A 20,511-nucleotide genomic window follows, 5' to 3' on the forward strand; every position below is an offset into this window, starting at 1 on the left:
CCCCTTGTTGTTATTGATGAATGTTGTTGCACACTATTTTAAAGCCTCCATACTTAAACCCCTATCCCAACTGAGGGTTGAACATTTCCGACTGCAGCTGAAGGTAGAAAAATGCTCGTTCACGTCAGGGTTTGTCAGGCTTAGATCAAGGTCGCTAATGTTCGCCAAATGGTCGGCATACTTTTCTTGTCGCAAGGGAATTTTAGAACATGTCCAAAATTTCTTTGCGACAAGAAAAATCACAAAAATTGTTGACGAACATCTGGTAAATGTTTGGGGAACATTTGCAACGCTGAACGAACCCTGACAAACTCTGACGCATCATTCACCACCTTCGAAAACATTCACAATTGTCGATTGGGAGGTTTTTTGGGGGGGAAATGTCGGTCTTTTAAAAAAAAATAATAATAATGATACAAAGTGATCTATTTCTAATATGGACTACAAACTAACTAACCCTAACCTAAGGCATGTTCGGAAATCCACTCTAACAACCGTGCACTATTCTTGAGAGTGGGTGTGTTCGGTGATGTCGAGTGCCCTCCGCTCTCATTAATATCCAAATGCAGCTATCACTGGCGCAGCATGTCCGCAGTCTGAACGCCTAGTGCCTAGCACTTTTTTTTTTTTTTGTGTACTCTGAATAGTCGAACGACAAATTTGAGCAAAGCTATAAATTTCCGAACGGTCGCAGTGAACCAGTGATTATTTCCAAAAACACCCGTAATGCGCAAGCAGCTGAAAGACTCTCCCCACGCTTCCCTGCCCTCACAATCACACACGTTACAGCTGCAGCACAAACACGGGAGCAGGAATTGTGTTGGAACAGAAGGGCTACTCACTTGTGAACTTTTAAACTTTGCTGGGTGGGCGGCTGAAGGAGGGGCTAGACCAGGGGTGAGCAAATTTATTGACTTGCAGTCACAGTGGGATCTAAAATTTGATATAAGGGCTGGGGCAGGAATATTTGGATAGAATTTTTGGGCCTGATATACTAAAGCGTTGTATGTAGTGTGCAAACATTTTTGCACAGTGAGCACACAGAAATAATGATGAACCCAATTTTTAACAGTGTGCACAGCAGACTGCGCTTTCCAAATTTGGAAAATGGTTCTCATCAGGTACTATGTTTGTGTCAATTAATATGTCAGATGTGGCGTTTACGCACCTGTTCCTTCAAGTCCTCTCCTTGCATTTTCCCCTTCAGCGACTCCATGCTCAAAAGCTGCTTAATTACCTCAAAACTTTCAGTACTTTTCAGTTATTTTTGGTAATAAATGTTAATTTATTTGACAACAAAATCACTATATGACATTTGAGTAATAACAAAACAACAACATCAATCATTTAAACAAAATCAGCCAGAGTATGGCGTATTTATATAGGTATAACATCTTACAATTAATAAAAATAAATTAATATTACAAACTAGAGTGAAGCAAAGTTCCTTACAGTGAACAACACAAGGAACAAAGTTAAACAGTAATTCAAAGAACAAAGACAAGTAATTCTATTAGTTTTAGATTCATCCTTGTTCAGTTGTCTTTCAAGAATGAAGCTGCCCCAAGCCGCGCAATGAGTTCGAACCCAGACAGTTGGTGTGGCTTGCCTCACACGCTGCACTCCCACCCAAAAGTAAAAAATAATAATAATATATGTCCACATCAACGTACACGTTTTTAAATAATCTTGCAGCTCCCCGTACGGGACGGCGCCATTTTTCTGCTACGGAGACGAGCAGGAGACAATAACCCGATAACAAATTTGCTGGATCATTGTCTACAGCATGTGTAACAAATGCAATGCACTTACTTTGTCACTTGAGAGAATACTAGAAGTTGTTTGTGACGCTATTTTGCTTTCATCTCTACTGAAGAACTTAGCAGTCACTGAGGCACTCTAGTGTGCATGCTTCAAAATGCATACACTTTGAACTTAGGTCGTTGCATTCTATTGGTTCACCACTAAAAGGCACTAATTCCTATGCATGTTCCTTTAACAAAACATCAGAATGGTTATTTATTGTTAAGTCTACGCAGCCAAATGTCAGTTGATCGTGTATCGGCCCTTGGATTAATAAATCAAGCCGATGCCAAAGGACACTAAAATTATCTGGGCCGATATTTCTGTCACTATTCATGACCTCATTAAATTCAACCAGTGGAGAACAAACTTTCTTGTCAACCGTTTACACTTGTTGAACTATTATTTGAAGTTTCGGCGTTTGGACGTGCCACAATTGCTAACCTACCTGTACATCGCTCTCTGACCTCTTAGAGGCAGCTTTAGCAGGCAAGGCAGACTTAAGGCTATTTTAGAAGTAGATTTTGTCTTACTCTCAGTCTTTAAACATTGATTGTGTCTCCTTGTTGCTCTAAACACCATTTTGATGTAGCGCAGAGGGAGAGCTGTGCACATGGATATGTGTGTGTGCCTGTTTCTTTGTGTGCGTGCGAGTGCGTGTGCATGAGTGTGAGAGTCCGCGTGCGGGGGTGCGTGTGTGCGTGTGCGTGTGGCTTTTCCTGTCATCCTGACCACTACCTCCCCAGCAAAAAAAAACAAAACAAAACCTCACATTGTGTAATGTAAAATTTTACTCATCTGATTTGACAAGATATTTATATATTTTGGTGAGGTGGTTATTTTTTTACCTATAACATTTCAGAAAATGAAAAAGACAGGAAAAGAAAACTGATGGTTTTGCCAGCATCAGGTGAAAACCACATAATCTGACTTGAATTCCGTGATTGTTTTGGGACATCCCTACTTTTAATATCATGGTAGATGACATCAAAGTTTTCAGTATGAATTAAGAGATGAATCACACCCTGACTGAATTTAATGTCATTATTTGAGATCAGTTTTGAATTTTGTATATTGGAGGCCGGCGATTGAATTCCCACCAGCGTTCTTAGTTTTTTCACATCCCCTCTGCAGTAGTGTACAGAAACACAAAATGAGCGCTTTTGGTGCCAATTATGTGCTCAGCCCCTTTTCTTGGAGTGACACAACAATAAGAACGCTACCCATAAAAGTGACTATGCTGCATTTTTACTCCTGAATCTCCCTGAATGCTTATTTTGTGGCTAAATGTGGTCAATGCTTCTCCATAGAGGTGCCAATTAGGTAGACGCTGAGAAGCTATTGTTGTGTTTTGTAGCTTTTCTTGAGCGGCTCCCTTATTGAAAATTGTCTGAAGCAGATCATTTGTCTCAGTGGCTGCAGCTGCCCCCCGCCAACCCCCCCCCCCCCCCCTTTGGTTATTAGATGAATCTCAGCGTGTTTTTCAATACAAAAATAACAAAATAGAATTTTCCAGCTAATGATGGAAAAGGATGACGTAGGCTTACTAGCATGTAAAAATTAAAAAAAAACAAAAACAAATACGTGATAGACCCCGCAACCCAAGACTGCCACCCACCGGCCCCAATACCCTTTAAAAAATGTGTACTCCAGGGCCACTTACGAGCCAGGCCCTGGCCCTCCTATCTCATTTTACTCCCTAATGATGGCTTTTATCTTCCACTGCCAGACACTTTTTATGCCCCGCCTGCCCTTTACATTTTTAGTCCTGGCCTTTTTGTCTGTGCTGGTCAAGTGACTATCATCATGGGCGGAGTGTTTAGCCACTCATTTTTCAAACAGCAGGTTGTTAAGCTTGAATGTAACATTTATAATTAGAATAAAAACTCATTTGCAGACTGTCAAACCCTTGTTTATGCAGGTGCTGCAGAGTAGATCATCTGAGCAAGAAAATATAAACGGAACGCTGCTTTGTTCTCGTGCAACACGATCCCATTTATTCATTCAGTCGTCCTTGACTTTGACAAAGTTCTACTGAAATGCTAATGATTTCACTAAGTGGAAATACTTTCATGTTCCAAACAAAACTTGTTTATTGTCTTGAAAACACAGTGCAAAAATGCTGCTTCGAAATCTCACAGGATGTGCACATTAATAAGTCTGTGCTGCATTTATCCACCGCCAATTTGTTCTTCCTCCCCGAGCTCGCCTTATAGTTGACATGCAGCACTTTCGGACCGCGTTCATAGTTTTGCGTGATCTTTGCGATTCAACTGAGAATTACTAACACAATACCCAACAAAAACTATGCTGCATAGACATGTAATGAAATTGCAGTGATTCAATACGCCATGCTAATTTTTTGTCAGGCTTCTACATCATGTGGCGCATTATAATCCCAGATAGTGCAACAATATAATGTAGGACACCCTGCTGTTAAGCAACCACACATTGCCCTGTTGTTATGATAAACAGAACCTGTTTATGAATAGCAGGTCACATATGCTGCTGGCAGCCGCTCCCACTGCTACACACTCCTCTCTTGCTTTAAATACTCCTCGCCAATCACCTTGAGAGCACACGAGGCATCTTTGATTTATTGTAGCCTGGCTGCTTCTCTATCTTCGACCCCGGCTTGTCACATTGCCGCTATAATTGGGAGATGCTCCTGACCCACCTAACACGTTAGCCCAGTCGGGAGGGGGAGGCATCCTTGGGAATTCTCTGCCTTTTTCCCCCTCCGTCTTTCTCTTCCCTTCCAGGAAAACTAGGACATCCAGCAGCACCATTAATTGTTTTGCCCTTTATCGCTCCAAAAGATAGAAAGCGAAAGATGTTGAAGAACTCAAGAATTTGCCCTCTCCTTGTTTCGCAGGAGGCCACAGCCAGCTTCGCCAAGTGGGAGAGCCTGATGAAGGGATGTGGGTCGGAGGTTGTCGCCACCAGCAACCCCTTCATTGAGGTCATGAGCCTTATCACGCAGATGTACAAGCAAACAGCAATTGCCAAGGTAATGGGAGACCTGCTTGGAAGACATCCTTCCATTTTATCTGGTTAGAGCTTTAGTGTTGATTGGCTTGAGATTTTTTTTCAGCTTTTTAATTGATGTTAATGAACTACACTTTTTTCTTTTTTTGACCATCTTTGCATCTGTTTTTCAAATACTTTATTATTTGTGCAATCAAATCAGGCTAAAACTTCACTGACACAAAAGTAGAACTTGTGGTTTTAAATACTGGAACATGCTGTGAAAATTGCGCCATCACATCATTAGTGCCATCTGAAGCACAGAGGTCAACAAACCAACACCTCCCCAACTAGATTCATCAAAATGCGCCTTCCAACTATGCCAACCATCTGAAAGCTGAGAGTTTGCAAAGAATATCACTTGAAATCAGTGGAAGAATATCTTAAAGAAAAAGGGTGACTTCATGCTCCGTCTTGGTGAGATCTCATGACAGAGCATCGCCATGGAAACAGAACTTAATGATTGCCGGTGAAAAGCACTTAGACAAAGCCGGAGGTTCTAACTATAGGATTATTTAGTCACGTCCAACCTGGCGTGATTACACCCTGCACCAACACCATTACACCTCTGTAATGGTGTTGCTATGGAAACAATGGTTTTCAGTTTGAAGTGAGGAGGAAATAAACAATGGGTGAGGGCGGCTGGATACACGCAGCGTTCCATTCCTGTACTCCCGGTTTGTGGTGATCCTCTTGCTATGGCAGCCTGTCGACCTCCCTTGTTGCGAAGTAAACATTGCAGCAAGCATAGCATCTGCCACGTTTGAGAGTGGTGTTTCTCTTAATTAGCTCATTGACCTGAGCCGTGAGACGCATGGCCCCAAGGTTTACAAACTCCGGAGATAACCACCAAATGCAATCATCGTCGCTACTCGACGACCCTGAGTTTGTATCTTGTTTTGGACCTCATGTTGTTTGCTGATTGGATTCTGCTCAATTTAGCCCAGTGCTGGTGCTCCTTACATGACAAAAGCCATCTCAAAGCAGATGCATTTAAGCTGTTGTTTGTTTGTTAGTTTGACAGGGCCATAAAATATTTTTTCCATTTTTTTTAAATTTATCTGTGAATATATATGCATATGCAGAAGGTGGGTATCTATTAAGGTGTACTGTTTGATTCCAATCCACATTCGGATTGTTTGCTTTGGCAGCGGTCTGTGCTTGACCGAGTGCCATCTTGGTGTCCTCTATTGCTGTTACAACGTGACACACTTTCTATACTTTAGGGGATTTTTTTTTATCCTCGGGTGGGGGAAGAACAGTGAAATATCACATTTATGTCACTCTGACGAGCAACATGGCCCCTGCCTGCCTGCCTGCCAGTCGGCCTGGCCACGATGGTGCCGAAAACTCTTTGGGGTATTTTTATTGCTTTACCCGCCAAGCATCTGCTCCCAATTACCTAGAGAGGACAGCTCTGATGCCGGACTTTAAAGCAAGCTAACGGCCCGCTTCAGACAGTTGGGAAGTTTGTGCACTAATTAAACTCAGCGGAAAGGATCTAGCATAAATAAGCTGTCAGTAATGAGGACCCCCCGATCAGAAAAGGGTCAGCAGACCTGGTGAAGTGAGTTATTATTTGGAGCACCAACTAATTATATCAGCAAGTCAAAGCAGAGGTTCTCCTGCCAGAGCCGGTGTCACGGCTGCCGAAGATGTCAGGTCGCAGGAGGTTCCTTACAGAGGTGGGATTTTACATCACTGAAACATCTTCTTAACTGTCCGGTATGGGCTATGTTTGACTCAAATAAAAAGCTTAATATTCTTACTAGTTGGCACTATTCTTAGAGGCCTCCTGCCCCGCAACAGTGAAATGAGCCGAGCCCAGATGCTGACGATGATACACTTGCACTGCACTTCTACATCCCAGCTACAGCCGCAGTCATCACCACGGGTGATGGCGGGGCCGCATCTTGCAGTGAAATGATACAAGATACCTGCAGGCTACAGTTAACTCAGCAATACACCTTTCCTTAGACTATAAACTTCAAGCTGTCAGTCAAGGTCACAGATTGAGCAGAAGCAAGCAGGATACTGTGTTGAATCTGTTGTTTGGGCTGTTTTCATTTGGACTGTAATTTTTTTTTTTTTATCCCTAACGTGATTCACTTAGCTTCTGCTTCTTGTGTTTTTTCCTCATCATTCCCCTCGATAGTTTTACCTGTGTCTTCACCTCAGACTCATCCTTCATCTGCCGAGGCCCAAATATTTATATTTTATATTATAATATATTATCCTCCATGTGGGATTCATAATGTCATTAGTCTGCGTGTATTTAGTTAATGGTTTTTGTTTTGTCTTGTCTGTTTGTTATCATTGGTGGCGAGTCTGCCCCAGTGCTCTTTTCGCTCCTGTTTTTTTAGGATTCAGGGAATTTGCTTGTTGGCTCTCAAGTGCTTCCGCATTGTTGTTTATATAGTCTATTTGTGTTTTTTGTGTGGCTTAGAGCCATGCTCTCCCTTGTGCTCAAATTAGAAAGGCATACAGTTGTATACTTTTCTGGCCGCGCAGATTCTCCCATCAACTTTAAGTCTGTCATTGCTGCACGTTCATGACAGATACACACACTGGGTACTTTTTCTCTTACATGCTCCAGAGACTGTCGTAAGTCTAGAACCGCGTGTCGGTGAACATTACAAATTCCAATATTCCACTTTTTGAATTTAAATTCTGTTCCAGTGCCACACGTTGTAAGCAACTTGCAGAAAGTGATCAAATATATGGGAAGAGACCGATCAAGTGGTATTTTTTATTTATTTTTTTGCTGATCAAAGAGGCGCTTTGAGTCACCTACTGCAGCATTTTAGCTGTGATATTTATTAGCACCATCTGACTTGATTTCACCTCCAACTGCAAAGAGCTATTCTTCTTAAAACATGGTGCTGCTGCGGGCATTGAAATCAAGCCTTGGGAGTTTTCTGAAAGTACAGACCTCCTGCTGTTACAAGAAATACTGTCATTTTAATGGCGCAATGTTTAGTTGGAACTTCAATTATTAGTTTTTATTCTGCTCACCAAAATATGTCCAACTCACCTCGTCCGTGGTGCAAGGAATGTTTAATGAGCCTCCTAACATACATTGAGTCATAAGCACAGTTTTCTGATAAAATTTGTTTTCTCCTGGATTTATTTGAAACTGAATTTTGAAAATCACGTTCTTCTAATGTCCTAACTGCTTGATGGAGCTTAAGCTATCGAAGGTATTTCCATGCTTAGGTGTGCTGTAGTTTCCTCATGGGTATCAATGATAGTCACGAGTCTCAGAAAAACTCTTGGGCTCCTTGATTTACAGCCAGCTTCAGAATTCAGTCAATCACACCGCTTGGTATTTGCAAACTCAGACTTATCTTACGCGTAATGTGTGTGTCAGAAGTCTGGATGGAGGAATATGCGTAGAAGAAAAGTGTGCAAGCAGGGTAAGAAAAAAAATGATGGACACGAATGATAGAAGATAGCTCTTACTCCATATATGTACATTGCTATCAAAAAGTATGTGTTTTTCCACCCTCCTCAGATTTTTTGTTTTTTGCAAAGTTTCCTCACTTTGAACATCCATCCATCTTCTGTACCGCTTCTCCTCACTAGGGTCGCGGGGGTGCTGGAGCCTATCCCAGCTATCTTCGGGCAGTAGGCGGGGGACACCCTGAACTGGTTGCCAGCCAATTGCAGGGCACACAGAGACGAACAACCATCCGCACTCACACTCGTACCTAAGAGCAATTTAGAGTGTCCAATCAACCGTCCTTGCATGTTTTTTGAAATGTGGGAGGAAACCGGAGTACCCGGAGGAAACCCACACAAGCACGGGGAGAACATGCAAACTCCTCACAGGATGGCCGGGATTGAACCCACGCCCGATGTTGTCTCTCACTGTGAGGCCATCGTGCTAACCAGTCGGCCACCGTGCCGCCCACTTTGAACATCAAGACCATCAAATACATTTAAATCACTCATTCTCTAGTGACAAAAGAAGTTTTTTTAAATTATTTTTTAATGCACTTGGTATTATTTGGATTTACATATGTTTGTATAGATCAGGGGTGTCAAACTCAAATACTCAGTGCGCTGAAAAGTCAAACTTGAACAAAGCCGCAGGCCAGCATTTAATTTAAAAAAAAATATATATAAATGCTGATTTTTTTGGGGGGGAAAATTTTTATTAGAAGTGTTTTTTTTTTAATCCAATACAATTTCTAGTTTTTAAAATGACTAGAATCATTTGGAATGTTGCTATTATCATAGAATGTAAACTAGTAGTCATTTGGTATTGTGTCGCAGGCGAAATATAATTACACTGTGGGCCAAATTGGGCCCGTTGGCCAGCGTTTGACACCAGTGGTTTAGATAAAGCTTAGTTATTTAACTATATAGCGGAACATTTTCTAAATAGCACTTTTTGAAAAAGTAATCCTGTTTCATTTTAGTTCTTGATTTGTCCGTCAGACTGCGTCAGACATTTTCAAAAGTGTGCAATTTGAAGATGAAGGAGCGGCTTCCAAAGTCTGAAATATATCTGAACAGATTTTAGTTACTCTTATATGTCATAAAATACTGGAAATAAATTTGAATAAACTTTATTTATTAAAAAAAAGCATATGGCGGATAGAGTTGACAAAAATGTAAAGTGTGCATCAGTTATTAATGAACAAATGCTGGTTTTTTGACAGATGCAGGAGGCAATAGATGATCTATGGTGAACAAACCGCTTTGTCTTATATAATGAACATAAATCTGAAAATAAACATACTGTAAATTACATAATTTACAACAATTCAAATGTAAAAACAAAACAAAACAATGTACTCGTAGAACATAAGGGGCTTTTCTCTTATGGTCGTCTCCCCTCCTTCATTCCTGCTCCACTCCTTCGTTGATAATCTTCCCGGCTCTTCCTCATCTTCAATCTCCGACAGATGTGCTCACACGCTATGAAATCCATCACATCAACACCTACACTATAAATTTCCCTCATTCATGACTGGAGTGGTGTTGCATTTCCCAACGGTTTTATGATGATGTCTTAAGCAAGGCAGAAATCATATTTTCACATACTTGACATGATGAACATTATTTATTTTCAGTATTTATTCATTTAAAATCTTAATGGTGAGTAGTTTATGGTGATACATATAGATGATGGGTTCTTATTTACACTTCTATAGAATTGTAAATAATAGCAATGGGTTTAAAAGAAAGTGAATGTCACCATAATCATGTTAAATTACTGGATAATTATATGACAATAAGAAATTATGCATTTTCCTGATATCATTATGTATTGTACACTCTAACTATGAATTGTAGTCAATTGCTAGCTGTCCCAATAAATTCACTAATAAGCCTAAATTCAATTTTATACCGCTTTTTAAAAAAAAAACAAAAAAAAACAGTGTTGACATGTTCCAGCTGTGACCCGAGTAATATCCAAATTGTTTATCTGCAATATTAAAAAAAAATGGAAAAGCGCAGCACTGGTAATTCTGCATTTACCACAGTCAGAAAGAAGGTTGAATTACAGACTCCTGGCTACAAATCAGACAATCAAACAAATTCACACCAAAAAATATAAAAATGAGATTCATATACACAAGTCCTTCAGATGTAACTTTTTAAGTTAAATTTAAGTTAATTCATACATCCATCCATTACCTGTTTTGCTTCTCCTCACAAGGGTCACGGGCGTGCTGGTGCCTATCCCAGCCGACAACAGGCAGTAGGCGGGGTTACACCCTGGACTGGTTGCCAGCCAATCGCAGGGCACACAAAGAACAACAACCATCCGCACTCACAAACATACCAAGGGATAATTCAGTGTTCGATTGACCTACCATACATGTTTTTGGAATGTGGGAGGAAACCGGAGTACCCGGAGGAAACCCACGCACTTCTTCCGGAAGTATGTATTTTTTCTTTTTCTTCTGTGGTATGAATATTTTTGGGGGGGAAAATGCAAAACACTGAAGCTGCAAAAAAAAAGTGAAACGTGAAGTGGCGAGGTTTTACTGCACCAGTGAATATAAATATTCTTTCAGAAATTGCATCAATAAGAGAATTGACATGGCTCCAGTTCAATTTGTCATATATTCTGTCTGTTATACCATTTAGTGCCTGATAGTAAACCGGCCACAAATATTGCCGTGACCGCCGTCATGAGTACCTCGATACACTGGAATAAGGCTGATATCGACACAATACCGACACCTTGTATCATTCATCCATACCACAGATCGTTCGTAATTTAATGAGGGGGCGCAACTACTTTTTCACACAGCACCCAGTAGCATTTTTTTTCGCTAAATAAAATCTCTATTAAAGGACGACACTTTTTGTTTATGTTGGTTACCTTTGTCTGATATTGACTCTTGATGATCTTGAACATTTAAGTGGGGAAGCTATGCAAGAAGATAATTTAAGAGGGAGGGCTACTTTTTCACGGCACTCCAAGTCCACCTGGATCACATTGCCAGAAAATGTGAGCGCTCTTTGTCTTTCTTTCTCGCTCTTTATCTCGTTTTAGGAGGAAAACAGTAACTCATTTGGGGAGCCTTTGCCTGCACATGCAATTAGCGTGCAGGATTCTGAATTTTTCAAGGGAACAACAAGATTTTAAAATACTAACCAGTGGCAATTTGACAGATAAAACTGTAAATGTCTGAAGATTTAGTTAAAAAAAAAGATAAAAAAGCATGTCATAAAATCTGAATAGTTCTGCATGAAACTCGCCTTACTTGTCTTTCATCAACACTTGCAGAGCAAAATTGGTTTAAATGACATACTGTAACATTTGTGATTTAGCATGTTTACCCATTTCAACATTTGGAATTTTGTCTGGAATGTGCCCAAAGTTTAATTGGAACATCATCTTTTAAAGGTCATGCCACGGCATTCCAATTGTAATCTTTGTGTAATGTGTTCATTCCTGGATTCACACAACTCTGAAGCTTAATTTTTTTCCCCCCGTAATCTCTGGCTGAGCACGGAACACCAATCATATCTCTGAGTTGCAAGGTATTGATTCGCAGTTGCTTTGTGTTCTCACTCTCTTTTTAAGTCCGGATCTCTTGGCATTCAATCGAGAATTGATCACGCAGAGAGGATGCTGCTGTGATTAATTGACTTCCTCCCTGATCTTGCCAATTCCTTCCTGAGTGGTCCACCAGTAGATTGATAGATTCTGTGGCTCCCTTTAATCTGTGTCTATTTCTGTGTGTGTGTGTGTGTTCATGTAACGCTAGGCTGGAGCAGTGAAAGACTACATCAAAATGATGCTGGAGGCAGAGCAACTCAAGTTCCTTGTTTTTGCCCACCACCTCACTATGCTGCAAGCTTGCACCGAGGCTGTCATTGAGGCCAAGGTAAGGTCAGCATCACCCATGTAGTCGCTATTATCGCTATAATTATCACGTTCCGTTTACGGGCGCTTTTAAACGCCATCGTAAAGTCTAACTTTGATGATGAAGAAGGCATACTTTCTTCAGTCACGAAGTAAACTTTTTCTTCTTGCTAAGACGTAATTCACAAGTTGTCGGAACCAACGGTATCACTTAGATCAACGCAGGCAACAAGCAGGAGGGTTCAAGATTGTGTGTGCGGCATAGTTCGAGGAGGTGTTGGATCTATGCATTTCTTCACGACAACGTGTGATAACACCTTCCGCTGTGAGGCGCTCATTCCGCTGTTTTCGCACCCTCCAATTAATACAGTGGGTCTTAAAAAAGAATCCTCTGTGAAAGATTTTAATGAGAAGCAGTGGAGGCTGTTTCCTTGGTCTGGCAACATGGCCCAAATAGCACCTTGCTGCTGCAGGCCTTTATCCTTGTAGCACAATGGTTGGGGTTGTGCTTGATAATTCTAAGTGCATGCGCTTATGTCGAAAACCCAAATGTCAGAGAAAAGCACAGGTTTTGGAATAGCGGGCTGTTTTCGGAGTGATTTGTGGCTTTGAGAAGATGTTAAAAGCAGACCAAAGATCCTTGGTTGTGACCTTTAGTCAGGAGGAGTCAAACTGGCCTCTTTTTTTTTTTTTCCTGCTGAGCCACCGCCAAGCATTCATGATACTGTACTTACATTTACGGTGCATGTTGGAGCTGCACAGTGTGAACATGGAGCAGCTCCACATGACCCAAGAATCCAAACAAAAGAAAATAGCACTCGCTGTGGTGCATTAGCAACTCAGCCAAGTTGCGCTTGAATAGACCTTCAGCTGCTGCTCGCTTTGTTTGGCGGAACAAAAATACTGTTTACCGCTGTTAATTCATCCCAGGCCCTCCACTCAGCTTTGTTCATTTGCACGTCTGTTACAGAAATGTCCCTAATACGAAGTACATGTTAATAAACTGCCCTTTGTTTGCATTGTCCAGCTCAAACCACCTTTTTGCAATTGTAAGAGCTTTTATTCAAATCAAGTACCGTATGGGTGAACACAATTCTCACACCTGACCTCTCTCCAATTACGTGAGCGTGTTTTTCCCCGTGCATTAATAGAAAAAAAGGCGCACCATTGCTAGTGGACTGCATGCTAGTGTTTTAAATGACATGAACATTCTATCAAATGAAAGACGTGTATTTTAAATAGGGTTCTCAACATGACATGAAACATTGAACACATTAGAGTTTCTTTTTGAATGTCCATTTTTTATGGCATACTATCCTACAAAATGCTCTCATAAATGATTAGGCCAATGACTCCAAATTACATTTTGTCGATGTATTCATACAATTAATTTTGCACAAATGAGTCCACAGTAGGGCTGCCACAAACAATTGTTTTAGTAGTCGTCTAATCACCAACAGTAGTTGCGATTAGTCGACTAATCGCATCATATATAAATTGCGGTATGTCACACCAGCAAGCAGCTGCTCTTATATAGCCATTTTTTTTTAATTATGTACAAATAAATAAGATGATGGAGGATTCAACTTTGCAGCTTGTACCAGCATTTCTGAGATGTGTACAAATGATGTCGTAATTTCAATTGAAGGCAGTACTGTGGCCTTAACATTTTGAACATCTATGAATGCAAAAATAATTACTTGAAAACAAATTGCATTTTTCTTGGGCACCAAGCCTTTTTTCAAACATAAGATGTAGTGGAATCAGAGTGTGTTAGGAAACTGGAAAATGCACCGTGCTCAAGAGAACCTAAATAAACACTTGCATTGGTTTTTAATTTTGCTTTGATTTAACATTTATCCAAAACGTTTTGCTTTTCTTCACTATTATGCATAATTTAGTACTAAATTGATTTTAAAAATCAATGCACATGATCCAAACCCAAAAAATCCTTACGTGAATAATAATAATAGGAGCACAATGTAGTATGCTACCTTCGTGGCAACGAACTTAATCATGCGTTGTCATGTTCTGTTACTTTGAGTATTGGTATTTCCCAGTTCATGAACGTATCACTCCATTTGCGATAGAGAATGGGTGAGATATTTCTCCTTTGACGTTAAACGGTCAAACGCACACTTTTGGCTGGTAATAAATTTGAGTTCACTGACTAATGCCTCCTTAATCCTTAGTAGACGCTACAATATGTTCGCCTACCACAAAGGACATCGTGTTAGTGTCAGATACATCCAATCCATCCATCTTCTGTACCGCTTCTCCTCACTAGGGTCGCGGGGGGTGCTGGAGCCTATCCCAGCTATCTTCGGGCAGTAGGCGGGGGACACCCTGAACTGGTTGCCAGCCAATCGCAGGGCACACAGAGACGAACAACCATCCACGCTCACACTCATACCTAGGGGCAATTTAGAGTGTTCAATCGGCCTGCCATCCATGTTTTTTGGAATGTGGGAGGAAAGCGGAGTACCCGGAGGAAACCCACGCAAGCACGGAGAGAACATGCAAACTCCACACAGGATGGCCGTAGCCGGGATCGAACCCACGCCCGATGCTGTCTCTCTCTGTGAGGCCATCGTGCGAACCAGTCGGCCACCGTGTCGCCCCAGTGTCAGATACAATGATACATCAAACACACACCGTAAAATGTGAATGTGTATGTGTGTGTTAACTACAGCCAGCTTTTAGACATGAATAAAAGTGTCAGAAATAAGAAAAAAATGCATCAGACACAAGTTACTTTCTTTCCTTTTCAACATCATCAAAAGTATGCAAATTGAAAAATGGATGAAAAGTTAGTCCGGCTGTACACACGTGTTAAGCTGGGCTTAATTTACTATGTACGTTGACCGATGACGGTATTGATCTGCTTTGGTGAACAAGCAGTTAGCATTGTTTGCTTTTGTTTTACAGGCTGGTTATATTCGTATCGATGGCAGCGTCCCGTCTTCTGAGAGAATCCAGTTAGTTCACAAGTTTCAGAATGACCCAGACACAAGAGTGGCCATCCTCAGTATCCAAGCAGCTGGTCAGGTACCGTACACAAGAATGCACATACACCACACAAAACACTCCACACACGCGCACACACACGCACACCTAAGGACACGCCAACGCATGTCAGTGAACAGATTTTGGCTCCTCACCAGGGTTTGACCTTCACCGCTGCCAGCCACGTGGTGTTTGCCGAGCTCTACTGGAACCCTGGACAGATTAAGCAGGCGGAGGATCGCGCCCATCGTATCGGGCAAACAATGTCTGTCAACGTACACTATCTCATCGCTAAGGGTACCTTCGATGGCGTGATGTGGGCAATGCTCAACAAGAAGGTACTTTATTAAGGCTGGGCATTTTTAAGAACCTCACGATTGAGTCTTCAGGTTTTGACACGATGCGATTTGTATGTTTGGAAAACCTTGAAATATTATATGACTGCCCTATAAACATGTGGCATCTCACCTCACTTTTTTTTCAGTAAAACTTCATCAAATAAAATTTGCCCCTAACATAATTGTGCATAGTACAAGTAAAAAACGAGAAAGTAAAAAGTACATGTAATGCACAATGCATTTCAATGTGCGGCAATTATACATGGATTTAATATGATAGCAGGGGTCAATTGAAAATATATTGTTTAAAAAAAAATCTTCTCAATTTCCCGAATGCATTGATTGGCGCGATGCATTTAATTAAGGAAATTATAAGTACATTATTCATGTCATGTGTTTTTGTGTTACTAGTTGTTGAATGTATTTCATACGTGTTTCTTTGTGTGTGTGTGTCTGTGCATATGTATGTATGTATGTGTGCGTATATATATATATATATATATATATATATATATATATATATATATATACAGACACACACATGACACAGTACAAAAACAGCAGGGTTTAGAATAATATTTTGATGGCATGTGATGCCGGTAAATTTTCAATCTTGGTTCTACTTGATCTCATTACAGCGTGACACTGTTGATTATCACTGGTTGAGAGATTGAGTCAATGTCTGAGTCATTGCCCATAACTTATTCAAATTTGTTATCTCAAACTGATAATTTTCCGTAGTTGTTGGCCCCATACAACCGAGTCTACTATCTGCTCTAGTGTTCCTCCAAGGGTCAGCCTTTTTTTTTTTTTTTTTTTTTACAACCCTTTTCACACATTCGAGTGAATTAAAATAAGTAATCTTTAAAAAGTCAAAAATTAAGATTAACAAGCGAATGCTAAATCTCAATATAGTGTAGGCTAGGCACACTGTATTCATGGGATATGTAGTGCCGTAAAGTGTTCACAGCACTTCCACACAGGGCCAGAAACAATTTCATTTTTTCATTAATGGATAAGATTTTCATTTATCAACTGAATTTAGTTTTTACTTGGGTTGTCTTTTTTTATATATTTAAATTGTCTTGAAGAAAACATTTCATTGAGATAAATGGGGGGGTTTCGAAATGAAAACAGAAATCTGGAAGTTGACACATTTTCAGAGCTCTGAAAGTGTTCAAAACCTTTGCTCAGTACAGTCCTTTGTTGGCAGCCATTATTTTTTTATTTAAATTTTTTTTTTTAATTTGAAATATGCCTCCACAAGCTTGGCACACTTACGTTTGGGCAGTTCCATCCATTGCACCTGACAGCCCCTCTCAAGCTCTATCAGGTTTTAGATCGCCAGTCTGTGATCAGATTTTAAACTATCTTCTGAGTTGTTCAGTCCAAGGCTTAGGCGGCTCAGGTGCAATTTTTCATCCAGGATGTCTCTGGAATTTGCTGCATTAATTTTTCCCCAAATCCTGACGAGTGTCGCAGTTCCCGCTGATGAAAAACATGGCCACAGCATGACGCTGCCGCCACCATGCTTCACTGCATGAATGGTTTTGGCCAGGTGATGAGCAGTGCCTGCCTTTCTTCAAACATAATCGCTGGCAATCAAGCAATAGAGTTCAGTCTTTGTATCCTCAGACCAGAGAATTTTGTCTCTCATGGTCTGACAATCCCTCAAGGTGCCTTGGGCCATGCTGCTCCAAGATAGTTGCCATGTGGCTTTAACCAAGGAGAGGTTGGAATAAGTACTAAAAATGTTTCCCTCAAAATTATTCACACAACTCCCCATAATGATGACATAAAGGAGTGGCTTATATCTGTGCACTCTACTAATCAAGCGGCGAAAAAGATTCTCTTTCCACAGACAAAACAAGGAGATCTGATAGAGTGACCATCGGGTTCTTGGTCTTTTCTCCACTGATTGCTCTGCTCTCTGAAGAGTGCTTGTGTTTCTGAACCATCCATTTAGCCAATCATGGAGTTAAAAGCAGCCGACATTTGTCTGTATCCCAGCCCAAAACTTTGCCTCAAGACAATTTTGTCTCTGAGATCTATATCACAATTAATTTGACTTCATTCTTGGTTTGGGCTCCGATATGCACCGTCGACTTTCAACTGCGGGACCTTATTTAAACAGGTGTGTCTGCTTGTCCAGTAAACGTAATTCACCACCGGTGGACTCAATTTAAATTGATGAAACATCTCAACATGATCAGTGGAAACATGATGCTCATAATCTCAATGTTGAGCATTATAGCAATGGTTGTGAATACTTTTGTACATGTGATTTATTTTTTTATTTTAAGAAATTTGCAACCAGGGCGGCACGGTGGACGACTGGTTCGCACGATGGCCTCACAGTGAGAGACAGCATCGGGCGTGGGTTCGATCCCGGCTACGGCCATCCTGTGTGGAGTTTGCATGTTCTCCCCGTGCCTGCGTGGGTTTCCTCCGGGTACTCCGGTTTCCTCCCACATTCCAAAAACAGGAATGGCAGGCCGATTGAACACTCTAAATTGCCCCTAGGTATGAGTGTGAGCGCGGATGGTTGTTCGTCTCTGTGTGCCCTGCAATTGGCTGGCAACCAGTTCAGGGTGTCCCCCGCTTACTGCCCGAAGATAGCTGGGATAGGCTCCAGCACCCCCCGCGACCCTAGTGAGGAGAAGCGGTACAGAAGATGGATGGATGGATGGAAATTTGCAACCAAATTAAGAGTTTAACCTTATTATGAAAATCAATGTAATACATTTTGAACTAAGGCAGTAACATGACAAAATGTGGCTAACCTAAAGTGCTGCGAATACCTGCAGTTTGCAGATGAGCTCCAGCTCCAGAGCTCCACACATATTTGACAAAATAAGAAATGAGATTTGAAGTGCACTGCCTGACATCAGCTGAGACTAATACAATTTGCTTATTCGCTGTTTGATTTAAAATGGTTATTTTCTATTTTGTGTACGCTATCCTCTTTAACTGCTACTAATTTCTAACTGGGTGTTGAGAGAGTTCTTTTTTTCTGGACTTTTTTTTTTAAATCTTGCTGTTGTTGTATGATAAAAGCATTTTGGGTTTGAAATGTGCACTATAACAAAAAAGAGCTTGCCTGTTCACTGCACATCAATAGAGTTTAGAGCTCAGGAAAATGTGTCTTTGAAAGGAAACCGTGACTGGCAGCACTCTGAATGGAAGGAAGGAGTACCTGAAGGCTGAGGAGGGGGACAAAGACAGGTGGGACTTCCTCAACTTTGCCAGCGCGTGGACACCTAAAGAGTTGGCCTTGGAGAGGACTTCTGGACTTGACGCTGATGAGGAAATGTACTTCACTCATGTGAGATGGTGAAATTGTTCTTTTTTTTTTTTGTCGAATTCAAGTTTGAATAAGATATAACAGAAAACTTAAACCAAATGTGTTCCCTTGTACACTTTCATATGGCTATGTTTGTTGAACAAATCATTTTCCGAGTGGAAAATAATGTTTGAGTCTGACTAACCAACAGTCTAAAAGCTGTACGTGGCCTTAAAACTGCTATACCTATCTTTTATCATCGGGTTATTGTGTTTTTATGTGGCACCAAAGTGTTGTTTACATAGTGAACAAAAGTATAAATGCAACACTTTAGTTTTTGCTCCCATTTTTCACGAGCTGTTTTCAAAAGATCTAAGACTTTATATGCACACAAAAGGCCTATTTGTCTGAAACACATTTTACAAATGTGTCTAAATCTGTGCTTGTTAGCACTTTTCCTTTGCTGAGATAATCCATCCACCTCACAAGAATTGCATATTAAGAAGATAATAAACAGCGTGATTATTACTAGGGATGTAACTATCGAAATCGCACGGTACACCATCTTCACCGTATTAGGGTGTCTGTAATAAATCTAAAAACTTGGTGCGGGGGCGATGCCATAGTGTGGAAAATTAAATGCCAGAAATGTTAAGCTCCAAAAAGAACATTCTGTTTCTTGCATGGCCAGCATACTGACGGGATATGTTGGCAATTGAGCATGTTTGGGATGCTCTGGATCGACATATATGACAATATTCCAGTTTGTGCCAATATCCAGCTACTTCGCACAACCATTGAATCGGAACGGTCCAACATTCCACATGCCACAATCAAAACTTGATGTATTGCACTGTGTGAGGAAAATGGTGGTCAAACTATTAAACCCTCCTTTTTTTCCTCTTTAGCCATGACGTCCAAGATTTACAAAAACAATTTGAAATGTGGACTCGTCAGACCACAGCACACTTTTCCGTTTTGAGCCAGTCCAGCTCAGATGAGCTCGGGCCCGGAGAAACCGTCGTTGGGTTTTGTTGATATATGGTTTTCTCTTTGCCTGGTACACTTTTAACTTGCGTTTATAGATGTAGCAACAAGCTGTGTTAACTGCCGATGGTTTTCTGAATTGATCCTGAGCTCACACGTTAATATATTTTCCACAAGCATGCCGGTTTTTACTGCACTGCGGCCTGAGGGTTGCAAGGTCACAATTATTCACTGTTAGTTTTCAGCATTGCCGCTTGCGTGCGGATTGCTCCAGATTCTCTGAATATTTCGATGATAAATTAAATTCCATCCAATTGTTTGTTAAGAAACATTCTTATGGTGGACTACTTGCTCATGTTGTTGTTGACAAAGTGGCGAACCTCGCTCCGTCCTTGCTTGTGGAAAAACAGTCTTTTGGAAATGCTCCTTTTATACCCAATAATACACTCACCTTTTCAATTAACCCGTTCACCTGTGGTGGAATGTTCCACAGAGGTATTTTTTTAAGCTTATTCCGCAACTTTCCACGTCACGTGTTCCAGCATTTTTATTGAAGGATGTAGCAAGCATCAAATTCTAAATGAGAGAATAGTTGCAAAAAAATAATAATGTTCATCAGTTTGAACATGAAATAGTTTATATTTTAATGTATTCAATTGAACATTGGTTGAAAGGGATTTGCGAGTCCTATTTTCTTTTTACACAATGTCACAACTTTATTTGAATTGGACTTT

The 20,511-nt window shown here is 40.7% G+C and overlaps 1 protein-coding gene across 7 annotated transcripts in view; it reads left to right on the top strand.

Annotated features, from left to right (window-relative positions):
• The window catches only part of zranb3 (zinc finger, RAN-binding domain containing 3), a 77,234-nt gene that overhangs the window by 20,168 nt on the left and 36,555 nt on the right, over positions 1-20,511 (top strand). For all 7 annotated transcript variants that reach the window (XR_015842414.1, XM_088289115.1, XM_088289113.1 and 4 more), the window contains exons 8-12: positions 4,679-4,813; positions 12,066-12,185; positions 15,092-15,211; positions 15,328-15,507; positions 18,662-18,832. Coding sequence is in view for 6 of the 7 variants with exons in the window: in XM_088289115.1 (XP_088145241.1) it covers positions 4,679-4,813; positions 12,066-12,185; positions 15,092-15,211; positions 15,328-15,507; positions 18,662-18,832 (726 nt within the window). In the remaining variant the exon portion in view is untranslated. The remainder of the gene's footprint in view (positions 1-4,678; positions 4,814-12,065; positions 12,186-15,091; positions 15,212-15,327; positions 15,508-18,661; positions 18,833-20,511) is intronic.

The sequence above is a fragment of the Idiotropiscis lumnitzeri genome, chromosome 3, assembly GCF_059441095.1.
Source record: "Idiotropiscis lumnitzeri isolate Australia: NSW breed Sydney's pygmy pipehorse chromosome 3, RoL_Ilum_1.0, whole genome shotgun sequence".
NCBI classification, from domain to species: Eukaryota; Metazoa; Chordata; class Actinopteri; order Syngnathiformes; family Syngnathidae; genus Idiotropiscis; species Idiotropiscis lumnitzeri.